Source organism: Malus sylvestris, chromosome 14 (genome assembly GCF_916048215.2).
Source record: "Malus sylvestris chromosome 14, drMalSylv7.2, whole genome shotgun sequence".
Classification (NCBI taxonomy): Eukaryota; Viridiplantae; Streptophyta; class Magnoliopsida; order Rosales; family Rosaceae; genus Malus; species Malus sylvestris.
In genome coordinates this window covers 29,319,986-29,343,229 of record NC_062273.1, presented here as the reverse complement: position 1 = coordinate 29,343,229, position 23,244 = coordinate 29,319,986, and the positions used below count along the sequence as shown (strand labels likewise).

General features: G+C 38.0%; 2 protein-coding genes across 2 annotated transcripts; both read left to right on the top strand.

Moving 5' to 3' along the window:
• Positions 1 to 504: 504 nt before the first annotated feature.
• On the top strand, positions 505 to 4,116 carry LOC126598791 (WUSCHEL-related homeobox 1-like). Its single transcript, XM_050265150.1, has 4 exons — positions 505 to 1,245; positions 1,441 to 1,785; positions 2,396 to 2,478; positions 3,373 to 4,116. The coding sequence occupies exons 1-4, from the start codon at positions 1,038 to 1,040 to the stop codon at positions 3,880 to 3,882; spliced, it is 1,146 nt and encodes a 381-aa protein (XP_050121107.1). The 5' UTR covers positions 505 to 1,037; the 3' UTR covers positions 3,883 to 4,116.
• Positions 4,117 to 21,410: 17,294 nt separating this feature from the next.
• On the top strand, positions 21,411 to 22,909 carry LOC126598792 (thaumatin-like protein). The gene is made up of 2 exons (XM_050265151.1): positions 21,411 to 21,568; positions 21,868 to 22,909. The coding sequence occupies exons 1-2, from the start codon at positions 21,502 to 21,504 to the stop codon at positions 22,551 to 22,553; spliced, it is 753 nt and encodes a 250-aa protein (XP_050121108.1). The 5' UTR covers positions 21,411 to 21,501; the 3' UTR covers positions 22,554 to 22,909.
• The last annotated feature ends 335 nt before the right edge of the window (positions 22,910 to 23,244 follow it).

The window sequence follows — 23,244 nt, the reverse complement described above, 5'->3', positions numbered from 1 at the left end:
ATTGAGAATAAGTGTGAAAGGCACGAGACGTGAAGAGAACAATAAATGAGAGGGGGTAAAGAAACAAGGGTGATGAGGCTTATGATACCCTCATGATCGTCACGTCGTTTTTCAGTTCCTACTCCCGATGTCCCTCCCAGAATTCCACGCTTCCCTTTCCCTCATCTTCCTTCCACACATTACTGACCTCCTGCTCCCCTCTTCTCTCTCTCTGTCTTCCTCCCTCTCTCTCTCTGCTGTTTTTTTTTCCTTTGTTCCCGTCCTTCTCCACATGACTCTCTCTCTCATACAACACATACAATGACACACTAGTCTCTATATACTTACATGAAATGAGTTTATCACTATATAGCATTTCAGTCTAATAATAAATTATCACCTAGAACGCTACAATGTCAGTAAACTCATATAAGTTGTTATGCTTCAAGAGTCCTTCTCTCATTCTAAATTAAAATAACAATAATGTATTGTGCAAAGGGCGCCTAGTCAACCTCATGTCTTGGCTCACTTTCTTGTTCTGTATTCAACCAACACCATAATACTCTTCTCTCTTTTTGAATTCCATATAATAGTGTGATATATAGCTAGTGATCAATCCCCATCTCTGAATGTCTGAAACTCAAAAGTTACATCACTACTATTTCAGCTCAACCCATTTGCCAAAAAACCCTCTCTCTCTCTTTCTCTCTCTAATATAGAGCATCAACATATACTAAATAAAACCCGCTCTACTATACCTATATGAGGCAGCTAGGCAGCACCCTATCTTAACCCCATCTCCCTATTCTCTCCATGCCCCCCAACACTACTCTTGCACCATTCCAATCTCCCTTGCATTCTTCCACAACATTCCTATATTTCTAATTCCACTACCACCATCATATTCGACAACTCACATTACCTCAAATGGAAACAACTCACTTTTCATAAATCCTACTCCTCTTGTTCTTGTTATTATTGTAACCCTTTATTAGGCCATTACATACGGAGAGAGTGAGAGAGAGGGACAGTCACACAGAAACCCTAGCTTGACCAAAATGTGGATGATGGGTTACAATGACGGTGGCCATGGCGATTTCAACATGCCGGATTCTTTCAATGGACGGAAGCTCCGCCCTCTCGTTCCGAGGCCACTTCCATCTGTAAACAACACAGTTTCTTCAACCATCACAACTCCTCCTTGTCTAAACCGATCAGCAATTCATGGCTCTCACGATTTTTTTCCGCAGTATCACCAACTCGCCGGTATTATATATAAACTAGCTACCTTGCTACCGGAAGTGGTCAACATTGACGGTTATTGAGGAGCTAATCTCACATAATCCTCTTTGATTTATATAAGAAAAAGAAAAAAACTACCTTGCTAGCTTATCTTTCTTTTTGATCTATTTCTGTCTTTTAATTTGTATTTAATTATCGTGTGTTTTTATGTACATACAGCTATGGCTGAACAAAACAAGAGATCGGAGTTTCTCAACACGCCACAGGTTGTAGTGAGCTCAAGATGGAACCCTACGCCGGAGCAGTTGAGGGCTCTTGAAGAATTATACAGACGAGGGACTCGAACACCGTCCGCGGAGCAGATTCAGCACATCACCGCTCAGCTTCGGAAATATGGAAAGATAGAGGGGAAGAATGTGTTCTATTGGTTCCAAAACCACAAGGCCAGAGAAAGGCAGAAACGTCGCCGTCAAATGGAATCATCTGCCCTCTCTGCAGATCACGACCAGCCACTGCAAATATCAATGACGTCTGCAGATAATCAAAAGAAAGAAGAATCATTAGGTACTCATCATTAATCATGTAACCGAACTTACATACAATAATTATACTATTGTAAATTCACTGCTTTGCTTTTATATGTTTGTTTTTGTTTCTCTTTTGAGAAAGAAAGTGGTTAATTAGTTTGAGATGTCGTTTATACATTGAAAAGTTTTGCGTGGCCTTTTCAGTTAATTCAAATGCTATTAGCACTCTAAAATATTCATACTATACACTCATCTCTTCTTTAAATTTATCATTGGAGAGAATTGCAAATGACATTTTGGGAGTGAAAATAAATACCAGTCTCAGTCCATTTTGTTCTTAATTTCTTGTTTACTAGGGTTGTTATTTTTCAATTAATTTATTCGTGTGTATATATATATAAATATATATATATATAATTATTATTAGCACTCCAAAAATCTCATTTTACACTCCTTACTTTCTATATTTAGAAAGAAAAATACATTTGTGAGGAGTGTAGAATGAGATTTTTGTAGTGCCAATAACATTTCCCTATATATATATTTATTTATATTTATATATATACTTCGTGGTTTGGGAATTGAAAGATATGTACAAATGCAGGTTGTAAAGTCGTATTTTTTTTGTTTTTCTTTATGTCTGCAAGGGGCAAGTATGACAGGGTTTGAAGTTGAAGAGACCAAGAACTGGGCACCCTTTACAAATTGTAGTACTACTACTCTTGCTGAGGTCTATTTCAATTCCTCACTACTCTCAATCTTCATAACTTGCTTTTATCAATCAATCAATCAATTCATCTGTCTATCTATCTTTTTTTCATCATATATAGATTAGAGAGTACTAGGTAGGTAGCTATATATATGGTCTCCTTTATCTACTATGTACTAAGAATTCCTCAAATCAAAAGCCTCTAAAAACAAGTCTTATAATGATTAGTAACTAAGATGCAATTAGACCAGAACTAGGTAATAATTTGCATATGATTATTTATAGAATATTTATTAGGTGTATGAGAAGTAAAAATGAGTGTGTGGATAGCACACCCCTATTTATTATTTGAAAGCAATATGTGTATAATGGTACTAACTGCTGAGAAAGATATGTACACACTTTGTATTGTATGTATAATTGTAAGTAAGCAAGCTAGTAATAACAAAAGCTTTGTTTGTTGGGAAATGAAAAGGGTCTAAAAGCTGCCTTCCTTCCTTTCTGTCGGGGCTGCTGTTATGAAACTTACCTACGGTTTGGGGTCTTGTGCTTTGCTTATTCATGTCACAGACCACACTGATTCTATGGAAATGACTAAATGAGCACCAAGATGGTTGTAAAATGACAATGCTAACCCTACCCAAACAATATGACCCCCCCCCAAAAAAAACCCTAACTCTACAGTGTTTGAACGGCTAGAATGAGATTGTCAAAATCTAACTACATAAATTCAGTTGTTCAATATACCGATGTATTATATTGTGGAATTTAAAAAATAAGGGTATATCAACCTTGATTTATTTTTATTTTGGCTTCAATGGTGGTTTCAGAACATTAGTTTGCATGCATGCTATGCCTTTAATGTATGTATTAAAAAATATAATTTCAAATGGGTTTATTTACATCGATCAACAGGAATCTGTTTCAATACAAAGGGCAGCAAAAGCAAGAATGGCAGCAGCGGACTGCAGGGCGGATGGATGGATCCAATTCGACGAAGAAGAATTGCAGCAAAGAAGAAACTTTGTAGAAAGGAATGCCACGTGGCAGATGATGCAGTTGTCTTGTCCTTCTCACCCTCACCCTCCCACCCACCTCATAAACACCCCTCCTACTTGTGCTAGTACGACAACCAGATCTAGGGCAGCAGCTACAGGAAGAACAATGGACCAAAGGCTCATTAAGTCTCATGATCTCAGCATCTGTATAGCACCCCACGCATCAGAAACTGGTTTCAACATTGAGCAAGATCATGGATGTGAGGAATCTCAAACCCTTCAACTCTTTCCGCTTCGAAGCGGTCATGCCAATGCCAGTGCCAATACTAATGAATTAAGCATTAGCGATAAGGATCATGCGGAGCTATCGGCTAGCTTCAGTGCTCATCCTTACTCCTTTTTTGAGTTCCTTCCATTAAAGAATTAATTATAACTAATTATTATGAAACCGCTTAATTAATTTGCTTTATATGATCATGAATTAATGTAAGATGATGGTACTGTTACTGGGAGGCGTTTAGATTTTGTTATTTTGTTGGAAAATGGAGGACTGTTAGTTTTTTTAATTAAGAAGTTGTTGATGTTACATTTCAGGGGGACTTGTATAAGCGCCATTGTATTGTATGAATGTATGTGGATATCGAAGAAGGTTGCCTTAAAATGCATCTGGACCATGTTGGTTGAATTAATGCAAATTAACATTAAAGCACATTGCAAGCTTCGACAAGGAAAAAAAGTACATTGCAGAGGTTTAATGTCGATCTACACAGATAGACCTTATTTAAGTAACAACTATGGATGTGTACGTGATTAAGAACAACTAACATCGCACGGGTGTACAGGGACATCATGTATTAATAGTATAACAATACGCGTAAATTGTTTTTTAGATGTATCATTAGCATGAGACATTAAAATAACAGTGTATCTGTGTAATGTGAGTTATACATGATTGTATTTGTATTCATAAGAGAGAGAGAGAGAGAGAGATGCATATGGGTCCTCGGCTGTAGGGAATCAAAATAACTGGATGATGGATGCATGGGAGAGAGTTTGATGTTGATATGAGGAATCAGAGATGGAACTAATTAATTTTTTCAGATGAGAGTGAAAGACCTTGCATGGGAGAGAGTTTGATGTTGATATGAGGAATCAGAGATGGAACTAATTAATTTTTTCAGATGAGAGTAAAAGACCTTGATGTTGAAGTGACCAAGAATATAGGTTTGGGAGTAGTTTTGTTCTTTTGTTACAAATTTAGCAAATGATATGGTAATGATGTGATCCACATTCCATAAAATTAATATTTGCATACTATTTTGAAAACTAATCCCGCATTTTCCCCTGACCAAAAGAAACAAAAATAATAATAATTTCAGAAAAGAAAAAGGACAAAAAAAAAACAAAATTTTAGAAGAAACCCTAGAGCTTTTCAAACCAAAACCTTCTAAGTTTACCTACACAATTGTCACTTAGTACTGTACTACGGTGTAGTGGTATTCATCTTCACTTTTAAGTGAGACGTCTAGGTTTAGTCCTCGCCAAAGAAAATTTTGAATCATAATTATTATGGCTAACCCATTGTGAGGCTTAACCCACTCTCCCACCCCTTATTGTGAATAATATCATTTATATTCGAAAAAAGAAAGAAAAAGTTTACATACACAATTTATTCATTTTTTTCTTGTCTATATATCCAGCAATCAGTCCATATATAAAAAGTAAATGAATCATGCATGAAATAATTAAGATATAAATATAGAAATTTGGAAGAGTATTGTAAACAAAAGAGTGTTCATAAATCCCTCATATACTTAAGCTAATATTTTTTTTGGAGGTGCCACTTAGTACTACTGTCTAGTGGTATTCTTCTTTACTTGTAAATGAGAGGTCTTAAGTTTGATTCTCGCCGAAGACGAATTTGAACCACATTATTGCTAACCCATTGTGAGGCTAAGCCCACACCCCCTCCCTTTTAATGTAGATAATATCATTTGTTCATAAAAAAAAATGGAGGTGATACCTAAGCTAGCATTTAAAATGAAATAAAGTGGTCAAAATTCTGAATCTTTAGGAAGTAATGTGTGTAATTGTCTTCCCGCTGACCTTATCATATATGAAATCCTAGTCTCTTGATAAATTAATATGAGCATATGTACAACAATTTTAAACAGTTAATGAGCCTAATCCCTCTAACCCTGACCCCTCTTGAAAACAAAAGGAAAAATTAGAACAAAAAAAATGGGACCTAGAACCTAACTCCTCTAGAAAAATGCCTAAAATATAGAAACTTACAAACAAGCTTTGAAACATCAAAATACATAATGGTAGAAAAAAATAAAATCACACATCACGAGAGAAAGACTGACCTGTAAGTCAGGATGCACTAATTTGAAAATCAAAAGCCAAATAAGCTAAAGAAAATCCGAATGGAGTGAAGCTAAACTACCGACGGAAGTGAATCATGCCACACCAAGGTTTAGGAAGCCAGGCCAAGCTCATGTTAGCAAAGCTATCCGCAATTAAACACGAAGGCAAAGTTAGTTATGGTTTGTTTCATCATTCACCATCATGGATGGTTAAATGATTTTCTTTCTGTGTATATATACTGAGCATGAAAACTTACCCCGATAGGTCAAAGGACTCAAGAGGTCAGGTTTCTTGTGATGATCATGTACATATTGAGAATGTTGTTCCCTTCAGATCCAACCTGATCAGGGCAGAAACATCTATGTAACGTTGTATTATTGGTTGTCTCTCGGGGCTTGTGTAGGTTCAAAATTTTAGAACATCTTTAAATGAGGTGTCTAATTCTAAGTAAAATGTCATGTAATCAAATTTAAGGTAGAAGCAAGCTCCAATTGATATGTCAATCCTATATGGATTGACATGACGTACAAGTTTTCATATGTCAAATTTGACATATGAAAAAAGTTGATGTCAAATAATTTTTAATTATTTTAATGTATAGGTCTCATTAATACATCAATTATAGATCTTGAAAATTTATTTTAATTTTTTTTTAAATGAGTCCTATAAATATCATTTATAACAAAAAAACATATCAGTTGGAAAAAATAGAAAATATGATATTGGCATGTCAACCATTAAATTAACATTTGATATTTTTCTTTTGACATCTTCGTTGAAGACGCCTTAGATTAACATAAAATAAGGAGATTAACCGTTGAGATTTGCTCGTTTATGGTCAACTGACGTACGTACCGTGTGGTCGTGAAAAAACACTAAATAAAACTGTAAAAGTTTACGTCCTGGGGATGGGGGTAAACATCGAACAACTTCCAAAAAAGGACGTGTTAACTTACTTAATTACGGCTTCCAAGTATTTACTACGATCGACAGCAGCAGCTGTGGGAATCCATTGAAAAATCCAAAACAGGTTATAAACTCCAAGTGCTTTGTATCGCGTGTGACTGAGAGAAATTATGAAATAATTATTCGGCTAAAACGTTGCCTTCTATCTGGACTTCGTTTAACCTTCACAGCCCACCTTCAAGTTAACGAGATAGAAGATAACTTTTTAGCCAAATATATTCATAATATAAATGATGGAAAAAATTTCTGTTTAAATTTTTAAACAATTATATTATTATACTTGTTATATCAAGTTGTGTTTAATCTCTCCAACTAACATACATACGTAGTAAACAATTCTAATCCGTATATCAATAGGACTAAATAACTCTAATACATATATAATTAAAGATTCCTAATCCTAAATGAAACCAAATTACAACCCTACTTTTCTAGTAACATTTGACAACAAATGAATTTCTTAGATAGATGGAAGTTGCTATATACGTTCCTTGTATATCTGGTATATTGTACTACTCGGTCCTATTTAAGTGTCTAAAATAAACCATTGAGAGCAGTGGCGAAGCCACGTGAGGACGAGGAGTGGCAGCCGCCCTTCCCTTCGCCGGAAAACACAGCTAGAGCGGAGGTTCTGCCCTTCCCCTCACCGGAAAACCCAGCACCTCCATGTCTGTTCTGGCTCCGGTGAACTGGTTCGCATATTGGTTTTTTTTTTTTTTTATTTTTTTTTTTTTATCAATCCATGCCAAAACGACGTCGTTTTGCTCCTGGTAAAAAAAAATTAAAAAATTAAAAGTCAAACGGCGCCGTTTCGATGTTTGAAAATATATATATGTATGTATTGGGGGGACTACATGTCCCCTGTTCCTTTACTCAGGCCCGCGTGTCATGCCTTTACCATTCCAATCCCTCCCTTCACCAACAAAGCCCACACCCTCGATCCTATAAGAATGCAATGAATGAATTCGATCTTCAATTTAAAATATTTACACTAGTGGATAAATCTTATTTTATACTTAATGGAAGTATAACATTAACTCTTAAGTGTTTGTTAAATCTATCAATTTGATATGCATTCTACAAAACTAGTTTCAACAATCCAACCGTCAAATATGTTCGTATATACTATGAGATAGCATGTGTAAAAAATCGCAAAAAATATAATATTTAAAACATGTGTTTATTTATTTTTAATCAATATAACATTTTAAAATAATAAAATCAGACATGATAAAGTACACCAGATGTTCATGTGTGTTTATGTGCCAGACAATGTGCATTGTGACGCATTGGAAAAAATTGTTTAAATTTCTTTGTATCTTGTTGCTTGCCTGTGAGGGAGCATAATCCTTATTACAAAAATGATAGAGCTTTAGATTGTAGTCTGTTGTTATTATTCTCTCAGAAAATTTATGGCTTGTGGGAATTGGGTTTCATTAGACTTTAGGGTCACGAGTGAAAAAAAAAATTTAAAATATGTGTTTATTTATTTATTTTTAATCAATATAACATTTTAAAATAATAAAATTTTCATTTATATCGGTTATAACCGCCAGAATACTAAAATAATAACCGCCATAAAGTAAAAGAATAAAATAGTCAATTTATGTCGGTTATAACCGCCACCATTAACTTAAAAACCGCCAGAATATGTAAAAAATATTTAAAAAAAAGATTCAAAAATACCACCAGTAAATATCCACCAGTATTTTCTTGATATCCGCTAGGAATTTATGTCGGATATAACCGACAGGATTTTTCTAATATCCGCCAGTAATTAAATGATGTGTCGAATATAATTTATCCGACATGATTTTCTAATATCCGCCACCTAAAGCTAATATTGTAGTAGTGAATGCTCCCAAGAATCTTAAGTATACTTCTTCCGATATTCAAAAAGACCTTGTCTGTGCTTGTGCCATTGAAAGTATAGATGCAATCACTAAAGATATGGAAGGTGATTTTTTCTCTCTTTTGGTTGATGGATCACGTGATTCTTCAACTAAAGAGCAAATGGTGGTGGTATTGCGTTATGTGAACAAAAAAGGAGAAGCAATTGAAAAGTTTTTGGGTGTGCAACATGTCTCTTCTACAACTAGTAGCTCGCTTGAAGAGACTATTGAGAGATTGTTTACTACAACAAATTTATGTCCAAGTTACGGGGACAAGGCTATGATGGAGCTAGTAATATGAAAGGTGAGCTAAATGGCCTTAAAACAAAGATTTTGAGCAAGTATCCTCAAGCATTTTATGTTCATTGTTTTGCACACCAACTTCAACTAGCTCTTGTAGCCGTTACAAAGGGAATTAAGGGTGTCGTCATTTTCTTCAACAATGCTAGTATTTTGGTCAATACTATTGGATCATCGTGTAAGCATCGTGATGCATTTAGAGAGAAACAACTAGAACAAATTAAGAAAGCTCTTGATATTGGTGATCTTGAAACGGGTAGAGGGTTAAATCAAGAGAGCAGTCTCATGCGTCCTTGTCATACACATTGGAACTCACATTATGGTACTATAGTTAGTATTATTGTCATGTTTGAAGCTGTGGTGGAGGTGCTTGAATGGATTAAAGAAGATACCAACCAAGACAATTTCGGTGAAACAAGTTAGTTATTCCATAACATACAAACTTTTGATTTTGTGTTTCACCTTTTTTATATGAGACTCATATTGAGAGTTACAAATGAGTTATCACAAGCATTACAAAAGAAAGATCAAGATATTGTGAATGCAATGGCGTTAGTGGAAGTATGCAAGCAAAGACTATAATCCTTGAGAGATGATGACTTTGGGGACTTGCTTGATGATGTACAAAAGTTTTGTCAAGAGCATGATATTGTCGTTCCTAACATGGAGGATTTGCATTTCGTACCCGGAAAATCAAGGCGTAAATCTCCAAGACTCACAAACTTCCATTACTATCGTGTGGACCTCTATTTTCAAGTCCTTGATACGCAATTAAAGGAATTGAATGATTGCTTCAATGAGGTAAACACCGAGTTGCTTCTTTGTATGGCATGTTTGAGTCTGGTGAATAATTTTGTATCTTTTGACAAAGCAAAAATTGTTCGTCTAACTCAACTTTATCCTCAAGATTTTGATCGTATGGACCTCATGAATATTCCAATTCAACTTGACAATTACATTCACGATATGAAGATGCATAGTGAGTTTTCATCATTGAGAGGAATTGGTGATCTTGCAAATGGGTTGGTGAAGACCGGGAGGTGTGCAAGCTATATATTAGTGTATAAGCTTCTTACATTGGCTTTGGTGTTACCAGTTGCAACCGCTTCAGTGGAGAAAGCTTTTTCTGCTATGAAGATTGTGAAAACACTATTGTATAACAAAATGGGAGATCAATGGTTGAGTGATAGCATGGTTGTTTACATTGAGAGAGATGTATTTGTTTTTATTGATAATGAACCTATTATGCGACGTTTTCATGATATGAAACCTCATCGGCAACAATTGTAATTTGTTTGTATTGATAAATTATGGAAGACATTACTATATAAAATGATTGTTGCTATTCTTTTGAACCTTGCACTTTTTAACTTCGCCCCTCCCCCTGCCAATTACTGGCTTCGCCACTAATTGAGAGTTTGTTTATTTAAAAAAAAAATTGCATCATTTTATTTCAAGGGAGTTACTAACCACACACCTCTTTTTATCTTCAGCACATTCCTTATTAATTTATGTCTTTTGATCCTCTTTTATTCTTTCGACCAAAGGCAGAAAATTGAATTGTGTGCACAGAAGACAAAAATGGTGTGGATATGACCACTCTTATTTTAATAGACCATTTAGCACCCTCCAAGGTTTATCAAGATATTTAATCATTACAAGTAAAATTAGAGAGAGATCAACCAAGATAATTAACTAAGAGGGACAAGTAAAATGGGAGCTAATTATAAGGTACTTACTTTTAGAGTTTTGTTGGTATCTTGACAAGAACGCGTAGAGAGAGAGAGAGAGAGAGAGAGAGAGAGAGAGAGAGAGAGCCGCGGCTAGCTAGCTTTAGAAATTAGAAATTTTTTAACAGGTGCAGTACTCTATAGCAGTAGTAGTACGTAGAATCTCATCGATATGCGTTTGCTTGACAAAGAGAGAAGATGGATGAGATATTTACATGCATATATATATATATATATATATATATATATATATATATATATATATATGTGTGTGTGCAAAGGGATCCTCATTTTAAAAAAAATAAGGATTAGGTGTGGGGCTCACTCCACGAATTTCAACGAATCTCGATTCATATATCATCCTTACAAAAATTCAATTCAATTCGAAATTATTTGTCTATTTAATTATTAATATCAAATTTCATTATTTCTTATATAACAAAGTATTCGTTCATTTCTTTGAACCCAATTAGATGTCTTAAATATTTTCAATTTGACTAATATTTTGCAAGGATGATTTATGAAGTACAACTTGAAAAATACACAATTCGAATAGTTAAAATTCGATGTATTAATCCCCATTATGATTAAAAAAAAATGAAGATCTCTTCCCTTAATATTTGGTTCCTCTTCCTCCTCGGCAATTAGCGTCGTCCTTTTTGATTTTGTTAATTTCTTGCTCGCCATTTAGCTCTCTTTTCACTGTTTTACACCCTGTGTCGGTACTTTTTACAGTCTCTGCGCCTCATCGCTTAACCATTTGCAGACACATGAGATTTCTCACACATATATTTACATGCATTTCAGGTCTCTCTCTTTCGTGCATGCAATGACACCCCTTTTGCAGTTTTCACAGTTTAGTGTTAGCCAAATGCAAATGCAGCTTCACATTGTCTAAAAGTCAGCCAAATTTATTTGCAATATAGGTCATCCGCCAGTTACAGTAATACTCTCTCATAAATATGTTTCTGTCCAGAGGGGGAGAGAGAGATTCCTATAAGAAACCAATTAATCCACAGTTTTAATATAATAAACTTTGAAATTCAACACAAGTATATGTTATAAAATTTGTAAGTATAGCTACTAATATACAATGGTTGATTCATGATTTGAACTTTGGAGGTTCTAATGTTAATGTCCAAATTTTGTAGATATAAACATAGCGCAAAGCACGCAAACAAATTTCAGTTTATTCTTCGATGCATTTCATCAACACTTGGTGAACTTGTTTTCGTCAGCCGAACCATGTCAACAAATATCGAAATTTCTCATAGCAATCTAATGAGTGCTATTAAGAGCATTTGTCGAGTGTTGTCGAAGAAACCTACCGAGTGCTGTTGAGATATGCTTAGATAACTTTAGATCAAACACTTGATAGACACAAAAGTGACTCATATCCCCAGAGGACCTTCACATGCTTGTTTCTCGGCCTCAAGGTGGTCCTCAAATCACCTGGGTTCCAATGTACATCCACCCTCGTCGAAATATATACAGTAAATATAGAATACCAACCAACTACTCTTTGATTTAGTGATATATTTATAAAGAAACGTCGAATTATACTCATGCATGACAACGAAGATAATATTTACGATGAACCTGCATGTTACTTGAATATGTAAAACACTACGTGCATGGACCAAACAAGTCCACGATCCATTTACTCAAATTTATCTGCACAGTAGGACAAACGTATACTAACAATCATTCAACGAATATAACTATGACAATGTGTAATATGTGTGTGTATAGAATACTCTCTGTCATTACATATTTTGCCGACACGTACCAAACTGTTTTACTTAACTCTCCTTTCGGACCTTTCCCTTCACAATAAAATGGCAATTTATCAAATGCATTGGTAGAGCTATCGACATAAAAGATTGTCCTTGATTTGGCAGTATATGCAGGCAAAGCTTTTTGCCCTATCTTGCATGCACAAGCTAAATGGTCCCCTAGCTATGTATTCACACAGGTGTATGGTATCTCATCATGCATATTAAGTCACAATCATATAGGTACGCTTTTGTGCGTGTGTTAGTAGCCCACTTGAGAGAGTAATATTCAATACACGGTATTAGGTCATCTCGTTCACACACAATACAATCAAATAAATTTTGGAGTATTCTAACACAGAAAGGTTTCAGGTTCTTATAAAAGATGCCCAAAGAACGACGCGATCTGAATATCATTACACAAGTTTTTCTACTGTTTCAAACCAAAATATGTTGTGGAATATTAGTAGTTGGTTAAACATGATGTGACAACCCCTTCTCCCATCAAAGAATGGAAGATAAAGCTAGCCTCCTGTGGCTGTTATATAAAAATCTACCATATGGAGTTTGAAGGAAAAAGAAAACAGAATTAAAATGTACGTAGGTGGCAGAGAATTGACTGAGGCTGTTAATTACTGGTACGGAATCAGCAAGAAAGCTGGGTAGCCGCAGGAGGAGATATTGACAATACCTAGAGTGCTTAGACAAGATATATACGTGGGAAGGTGGGAGGGACAGTGAGACCACAAGTTTTTGCCTTATTTGGTTAAATTATTTTTCACCATGTTTTCACTATTTCCTTTCTTATATACGACTTATGAGGTCGTCTTCTTCTCTCTACACAGACGACTAGTCTGCTTCTCTCTCCCTCCATCTGACACTCAATATTTGAATATCTTCATGAAAGTTCGACCTCTTTTATTTATTATTTATTATTTCTTTCTCTATTGAACTTTGTCGACAATCGGTTTTCTATTGTCACGTCGAATCCTTATGATAATGAATTATATACAAAATTACGTTTTAGGATACATATAACAAATCCACTTAGAGAAATAACGCTTTGTTGTTATTGTATTTCTTTTCCAATGCTTTGTTGCCAGCCATGGTTACATTCAAGGATTTTGAACCGTGAATCTATCCTATTCATGTCCATCACTCTACGCATCTTCACGGTTAGGCTAATCTCGGTAGCTTCAACCACTTTATCTCTGTTTGGCCAAGAAAAAAAAAATTGAAAAACAATTGTTTCTTTCCTTAAATTCTCCCCGAGTGTCAAATATTTATCTTTACGTGCGAAGAAATTCACAGTTTCGTGTTATTTGTTCTCGAATTTGAGCTTATAGATATTAAATTAATTCGAGAGTGGGAGAAAATTTGAGTCACGCTGTCATGTTAGGTCTACCAACAAGATAATGAAACTGAAGCATATCAAATCATCCATATAATATGAATATGGATGTGCTATCTACACATCCTATTTTACTTCTCACACCCTTAATAATTTTTGTCCGTTGATCTTCTTCAATTCATCCGATCCGACGGCCGAAAATTAAAAAGGTATATGAGAAGTAAAATTGGGTGTGTGGATATCACACCCCTATGAATAATATGACAATAATGACTTAACATGTCGATATGTTTGTCGATATATAGTGGTCAGACTATAACTAGATGGTCCGTCGATGTTACCCAAAATTTTCTCTCACAATGGAAATGCCACCCTTGATCAACCCTCCAGGCCTGGTACAGCCCAAACCCACAGAGCAACAAAAAAGCTCTGAAAAGTTAAAACACTGAGCCCAGCAAGAATCCACCTAGCCCACCCAACATATCTAGTTCAAGGATTTGGGCCTATTTCTATAAAAATTAAGTTATTTGGTTGTGACTGGGCCCATGATCACATGTCTGAATCTGAACACGTTCTCGTGGACAAAATGCAAAATTACATCCTCTCATTCATGCGTATATTATTAACAAATAACAACACATAATGTATTGTGGGTTTGATCATGATCTCAAAGTTAACCATGACAAGTGGTACAGTGGAATAGTGAGAATAGTAGTTTCGTAAAAAAACAAAAAAAGGTATTGAATTCAATATTTTGTAAGCTATGAATCTGCTTAATCGTGATCACGAGTAAAGTGTAATACCCAACTAACTATCCTGAATCTAAAAGACTCGGAATCGTATAACCGAGTTTTGTCACAAGTTATCTACTATTTTTCGTGAAAAGATCATGATGTCAAATTTACGCTCTTGTGTAATATAAAGTAAATATAATCTTTAAAAAATGGAAAAATACAAAAGATTAATTAATCGAATAAAATAATAAGGTAATCAACTTAAATTAGATCTCTACAGACTGCACCATGCATAGTTCATTATAAGCGACAATAATTCCAACAAAGTCTATTAGGGCAAATGACTCGATGAGAGTTTCGAGGTGGTGCACCCTCAGAGGCTTACAGCTTTATATTTTTCATTTTTAATGATTAGTTCAAATATTTTACATTCGTTTTTAGCGGTGAGTTTTTGTAATTGTTATGTGTTAATAAGTTTTTTTTTTTTTTAATTTTATTGTTATAAATTTAACATGTGTCAAATAATAATAGAGAGGCCACAAAAACCCTACGCACAAAATGAATGCAGAATATTTAATGCTTGCAATTGATTTTTTTTCAAATTCCTATTGAGGTAAGAGTTGATAGGGGACAAAGATTTATGTACACGCTCAATTTTGCAAACTTGCAAACTTGAGAGTATGCCAATTGGGGAACGCAACACGAATCATTCATTCAAGTTCGAATCATGTGTTGGTGCTGTCCTATTATCTAAATCTAATCATGCATTGTTATGTGTTAGATAAAATAAGTGTTATTGTCGTAAGACTGAAAGATCGTATTAAAAAGGTGAATTCAACTATGAATAATGGTTTTTGCGTTTTTTGTGTTATGGCTGAATTACCATTTTGTGAAAAGAACGACAAGAAAAGTCTAACCCGCAGCTTTAAATGGGATACCATTATATGCGAAACATACATTTTAAATTTAATTTCTATAACACTAATGTTAATTCGATATACGGAGATCACCCTTTGCGATCTATCTATATAACTTCGTCTATATGAGATATTCCAAGTGTAGTTGGTGGATTTGGATCATCTCCTGAGCTTAAGAGGCCTTCTGGGCAAATCACACGGATAGTTGAATTTTGATCCAACAGCTACAATTATTACAATTTTTAAAGGGATTCTTTGTTGTGATTTGCTCAGGAGGCTCAGCCTCCTAAGCTCAGGAGAGGATCCAAATCAGTAGATAGTCACTAGGAACATATTTGTATCCTCTCGAGGCAATACCTCGGGATCCTCCTGACCGGACAACACATGTCATTGGATTTTGATCAAATGACTACAAACAGAATGTCCCTCTAAAAATTGTAATAATTATAACCGTTAGATCAAAATTTAACTACCTGTATTGTCCGATCAGGAGGATCCCGAGGCATTGCCTCGAAGAGGATCCAAATCCACTGGAAACCATTGTACCAATAGTACCTTCACTTTTGTTTATTATTTCCTAAAGCCTCATGCAGTACCAGTTTGATTCCTCCTAGGCTACTGCCATGTGAATGTGTAAAAGTACCACACTATTTAGGCTTCTTTTTTCTTGGATACTGACAAGTTCTCCCCCACTGACCCTCTGACAACGTTCTTGAAGTTTGAGCAGTTTGTCAGTCACCACCCACTCACCTCTTGCAATTGCAACCTGCCTTGTAGATATTTTTTTTATATACCTAAAACACGAGATCGATACGTTATATGTAAGCACATTCCCTAATTTATGTTCGTTGATCTTTTTTAATTCATCCGATCCGACGGTTAAAAACTAAAAAGATATGAAGTAAGTAAAAAATGATGTGTGAATAATATCACACCCCTATATGTTATTATATAAATAAAGAGAAAATTATATTTTCATTTGAATTATAACAGCTGGTCTCCTACCTCGTTTCTTAGATACACTGAAAAAAAAAAACTCAACATGGCGCTGCATTACCCAGTCCTCTCTCTCCTCTTACTATTTCATTGAACAAGTCTTTTTCAGTCAAAATGATTATTGAGATTGAAATAACTTATTTTGATCTTTAAAGTTTAAAATCAATAGAAGTGGTTTGTGAGATTATCCACCGTCAATCATTTTGATCCTTTAGTAAAAAATCTCTGTTAATTAAAAGTATTTTTGTTAAATCAACCCCTCCATTTGAATTGTGATTTCTTCAATATAATAGAAATTTGAAGAATGATCAAAATGATATACGATAAACAATATTAAAAATCACTACTATTAATTTTAAATTTTAAAAACCAAAATTTGGAATCATGTTAAAAATCATTTTTAAAAAGACTTTTAAATTTCATTACATACAAATTATACGGATCCCTTTAACCAAGTCCATTAAGTTCATTTATTTGGACCATTGAAATTTAATCCAACAGCTACAAACAGAAGACCTCTTTAAAAATTATAATAACTTTAACCGTTTGAATAAATTTCAATAGTCTGGATAGATGAACTTGGTAAACTTGGTGGAAGGGATCCAAGTGTCACGGGATGACTCTTTAAGCCTTCCGCCCGTGCGGCACTTAGACTTGAATACCTCGATGAACAAGCTAAGTAAGCCTTCGAAGCCTCGCTTCCCCGGATCGAATCACCAAGAAAGCTAAGATAGCTTGGAGAATGCTAAGATCACTTAGAAGATGGGAGAAAGGAAGTTTTGTATTGAAAGTTAAGAGAGCTTTACAATTCTTGGATTCTTGGATGGTTTGGCCAAATGGCCTTACCTCCTATTTATAGGCCTAAGTCACCTCCTCAATGGAGGGTTCTAGAATCCCCTACTTACATCCAAAAATATCTAGCATAGTTCTAGATACAACTTGCCTAATCTAGATTATTCTAGGTGAGGCTTAAATATGTACACTTGTGTGGAATGTTCCGGAATGCCCTAGATTATCTTGAATGCTCCGCCATGTTCTTGATTTCTCCGGGACGTTCCAGAAGCTTCCATGAAGACATGGCTTCATGGGCTTAGATATATGATGTCTTGGGCATTTTCTTTGTTTTTAACATGCGGCCCGTGACATCCTCCCCCACTTAAGCCGTCGACGTCCTCGTCGACTCTTGCCTCTCGAATGTCTGAATCAAGTCCTTATATTGCCATAAGGACATCTCCTTCTCCCATGTTGCTTCGGAGTATGGTAGCCCCTTCCATTTGACAAAGTACTCCACATGCTTTGGTTGTCTTGGTCGCACCACGACACGCTTGGCTTCAATGCTCTCCACTTCTTTGTCAAATGCCTCCGTCATCAAAGGGGGTGCTCGATGAGACTCACCTCGGCTTGGTTCCTCATTGTCTGCATGATAAGGCTTCAAGTTGCTTACATGGAACACCGGGTGAAACTTGAGGCGGGGTGGGAGTTCCACAACATACGCGGCTTTGCCAACCTTCTTGATGATAGGGAATGGTCCCTCATATTTCCGCAACAAGCTCTTGTGCAAGCCACGAGTACTCTTGTGCTGAGACGCATTGAGCTTCACAAAGACTTGGTCGCCAGTTTGGAACTCCACATTCCTTCGCTTGCGATCCGCCCATTTCTTCATCTTCTTTGAAGCCTTCTCCAAATGAGCTCGAGCAAGTTCGTGGGCTAATTGCCACTCCTTAGCGGTTTTGAAAGCGGCTGGACTATTCCCCGTGTAGCCAGTCACGACCGTGTTCGGGGTCAAGGGTTGTTGCCCTATAGCCAACTCGAACGGACTTTTCCCCGTCGACTCCGAACGTTGCAAGTTATAAGAGAATTGGGCAACATCAAGTAACTTAGCCCAATCTCGTTGATTGGCACTAACATAGTGCCGTAAATAAGTCTCCAACAATGCATTAACCCGCTCCGTTTGTCCATCGGTTTGGGGATGAAAAGCTGTGGAGAAGTCTAACTTTGTGAAGTACCTTGCTTCACCAAGTTGATCGAATAAGTCGGCGATCAACGGAAGTGGGTACTTGTTCTTGATCGTAATCTTGTTCAATGCTCTATAGTCGATGCACAACCTTAGGCTACCTTCTTTCTTGCGTTGGAACAAGACGGGTGCACCATATGGGGACTTGGAGGGTTGGATGTAGCCAGCATCAAGTAGCTCGTTGAGTTGTTTCCTCAATTCCTCCAACTCGGGTGGCGACATCCTATAAGGTGATTTGGAGGGAGGCTTAGCACCAGGCTCCAACTCAATTGCATGGTCGACCTCTCTCCTTGGTGGCAACTTCTTTGGCAGTTCCTTAGGCATCACGTCCGCAAACTCCACAAGGACGTCTTCCACTTGTTTCGGCAAAGGCCCGTGCTTCTCCTCCCCTTCATTCAACATTAGGGTTGCAAGAAATGTGGCCTCGCCTTTCTTCCAAGACTTGGCAAATTGAATTGCCGACAAGTGTTGGGTACACTTCTTGGCTTGCCTTTCCAATGGCACCAGGCAAGGTTGTCTTCCGTCGGCTAGGATACAGAAGATATTATAGAAGGGAATGGGAAAGGCTCGTACCTTGTCCATGAACTCTAACCCAATGACTACGCCATAGTCGTCCATCTTGACTACGGTGAAGTCGATCGTTCCCTTCCATGTGCCAATGTCTACTTGTACATTGCGCGCAACTCCAACAATGGGGGTGGCAGCGGAATTTACCGTCTTCACGCTACCGGGCTCCTTTGTGACTCGGAGGCCAAGCCTTGTGGCTTCCTCCGACGTCATGAAGTTGTGTGTTGCTCCCGTGTCCACCAACACACGCGTCGTCTTGTCACCAGTCTTGACGTCGACGAACAATGATCCTCCCCCAACTTGAGCCTTAGGTTGTGGGAGGGTTGTCTGGATGGCATTCAGTAGACGGATGCATCCCATCGTTGCATCGTTACTCTCCTCGGCCTTGTCCTCCTTGAAGGCCATGGCCTTAAGGGCCTTCTTTTGTGGGCAATCTCGCATCATGTGAGGGCCGTCGCATAGGTAACAAGTGGGTTGCCAAGACTTACCCTTGCCTTTGTCATGCTTATCGGCTCTCTTCTCCTTCGATTTACTTGTCTCGGCTTTGTCCTTCGGCTTATGTTCTCCCCCACTTCTCTCATGGTTACCCCTCTTCCCCGTGGACTTGGAATCACCTTGGTGGCTTGATTTAAACTCAATCAAGGATTCGGCGGCGGCAATGGCATCAGACAATGTTTGCACGTGTCTCCTTTGTAGTTCGAGTTTTGCCCAATTTTGCAGTCCACTCAGGAAGTACATGAGCTTGTCTTCCTCTAACATGTTGGGCACCTCAAATAACAAGCTCACGAAGGCGTTGACATAGTCTTTGACGCTCCCCGTTTGCTTGAGCCACCTTAGTTTCTCCTTGGCTTCGTACTTGGCATTTTGGGGATAGAAGTGCAACATAAGATCTTTCTTAAATTCATCCCAAGTGGTGAGAGAGAACGTACCTTGCTCAATCTCCATGCTTCGGCGACGCCACCACATAAGGGCATTGTCAGCTAAGAACATGGTTGCCGTTGAGATTTTGGACTCGTCATCTTCAAGCTTTAGGTACTTGAAGTATCGCTCCACGTTCCACACGAATGTGTCGAGCTCCTTTGCTTCCCTCTTCCCATTATAGGATTTGGGTTTAAAGGAGTCGATTACCTTGGAGTCCAACGCCTTGATTTCCCTCGACCCTTGCACGAATTGCTTCACGACTGCTTCTTTACAAAACGCCACATCCCCCTTAAGTTCCCTTGTGTCCTTTATCTCTTCTTGAAGCGCCACAAACCTTGCCTCTATGTTGTCAAGGTGAACCTGGACTTCCCTCCGCATCTTGTCTGCCATGGTGTTGAGAGCGCCAAGGAGCTCATCTCGTAGCCCTTCCACCAAGCCACGCAGTTCATCCTTACCATTGTCCACCATGGTTTGGATTTCCTCCTTGTCGACAACGTCCTCATCAAGTCGAGTATCGAACTCGAGTATGGTTCGTTCCACCTTCTCGAGTCGCTCTTCCATGGTCTCCATCGATGCTTGCAAGTCCTTTAACTTTGGCTTGCTCTTGGCAACGTCTTGGACCTCGGCAGTACGCTCCCTTAGGTCGGAGACTCCAGACACCATCTCTCCACTTGCCATATCCTACTTTCCTTCAAGTGATTCACGAGCTTGGCTCTGATACCAGCTGTCACGGGATGACTCTTTAAGCCTTCCGCCCGTGCGGCACTTAGACTTGAATACCTCGATGAACAAGCTAAGTAAGCCTTCGAAGCCTCGCTTCCCCGGATCGAATCACCAAGAAAGCTAAGATAGCTTGGAGAATGCTAAGATCACTTAGAAGATGGGAGAAAGGAAGTTTTGTATTGAAAGTTAAGAGAGCTTTACAATTCTTGGATTCTTGGATGGTTTGGCCAAATGGCCTTACCTCCTATTTATAGGCCTAAGTCACCTCCTCAATGGAGGGTTCTAGAATCCCCTACTTACATCCAAAAATATCTAGCATAGTTCTAGATACAACTTGCCTAATCTAGATTATTCTAGGTGAGGCTTAAATATGTACACTTGTGTGGAATGTTCCGGAATGCCCTAGATTATCTTGAATGCTCCGCCATGTTCTTGATTTCTCCGGGACGTTCCAGAAGCTTCCATGAAGACATGGCTTCATGGGCTTAGATATATGATGTCTTGGGCATTTTCTTTGTTTTTAACATGCGGCCCGTGACACAAGGATCCCTTTCCCAAATTGTAGGCGCACATTTCAACCTTCTTCGTTTTTTGCTCATTTAAAAAAAATGTTACCCACCATTCGCTCTCGAGTAATTAGCAGTTACCCTACCATTCTCATTTTACTTTACTTTTACCCCTTTTCCTTTCTCTATAAAACCCCTCCCCATCTCCATGAATTTACAGAGAAGGCTTTTGCAGAAGCAGAGCAACCCTGTTTTCTTCTCTTATAATCTCTCAAGTCTCAGCCATGGCCGCATTGCTGAAGACTAGCCTCCCCCTCATGCTCCCCACCCTCCTATTTCTCTACATTTTAGGTATGTATACACATATATCTATATATAAGGTTTATGGCTTAGGGAAGTAATTTTCGCACGATCTGATCTCTTTCTGCACACTCTTGTTTATTACTCGTCTTTGTTTGTTCAAAAGAATCAAACGATAGAACTAAACAGAGATGTGCAGAACGAGAAAATGAGCGTGCGAAAATCATTACTCTATAGTCTGTATTTATCTTTCTCAAACAAAATGTGATTTCGTTTCTTGTGCATTTATTTTTTCAAAAACCAAGTTGGTTTTCTAACTTGATGATGTTTTTCGTGTGACCTAAATGCAGTTTCGGTCTCCTCCGCCACAACAATAACAATGTACAACAAGTGCACCCACCCAGTGTGGCCAGGCATCCAGCCGAGCGCCGGCCAGCCTATCCTTGCCCGCGGCGGCTTCACCCTCCCACCCAACAAAGCCCACACCCTCCACCTCCCCGCACTCTGGTCCGGCCGCTTCTGGGGCCGCCACGGCTGCACATTCGATGCCTCCGGCCGCGGCCGCTGCGCCACCGGCGACTGCGGCGGAAACCTCTTCTGCAGCGGCCTAGGCGGCACCCCACCCGCCACCCTAGCGGAAATCACCCTCGGAAACGAACAAGACTTCTACGACGTCAGCCTCGTCGATGGCTACAACCTCGCCATCTCCATCACCCCGTTTAAGGGCTCCGGCAAGTGCAGCTACGCCGGCTGCGTCAGCGACTTGAACATGATGTGCCCTGTCGGCCTCCAAGTCCGCTCCCACGACAACCGCCAGGTGGTGGCGTGCAAGAGCGCTTGCTCTGCTTTCAACTCTCCGAGGTACTGCTGCACCGGCAGTTTCGGCAGCCCTCAGTCGTGCAAGCCGACGGCGTACTCCAAGATCTTCAAGGCGGCGTGCCCCAAGGCTTACTCGTACGCTTACGACGACCCCACCAGCATCGCCACCTGCACTCGCGGGAACTTCTTGGTCACCTTCTGCCCTCACCACCGTTGATCTCATCTCATCCATCTTAATTATTTATTATCCCCTAGTAGTTAATTAAGGTTTAATTAATACCGTATTACTGAGTTAATGCTCTGTTAACCTTCAGTTTATGGTTGTGCTTTAGTTGCAGGGTTTAAGGGTATCTGAATTTCTTCTATATTTTAATGTATGGATGTGATTAGATGGGAAGGTGAGGGGTATTTTGGTAAAATGAGTTTTCTCAGTTCTCTCTGACTCTGGTCTGAGAAGTGTGCCAGTTTTGGTATCCAATAGTCTGCAGACTGCTGCTGATTTTTCTCTCTTTTTTGTGGTCCTTGATTTTGTATATTTATATTAGTCATGTGGTATCCACACATTTCATTTTACTTCTTACATTCTTGATAATTTCTGTTCGTTGATATTGTTCAATTAATCTAATCCGACGGTTAAAAATTAAAAAGGTGTGTGAAAAATAAAATAAAATGTGTGGATATCACACCTCTTTATGCTACTCACACGACAATAATTTTCTCAATCACCACTAAACCACACACCTTAACCTAAGTACAGATGGGAGAGATTTTTTCATGGTACTGAAAATTCAAGTAGCACTTCACGTGTATTAATGCTAGTGAAAAAATAAAATATTTTTTCGTGTTTTTTTACTCATTTTATGAGACATTGAGTGACATTTTGAAAAATTTCTCAGTATCTAGAATTC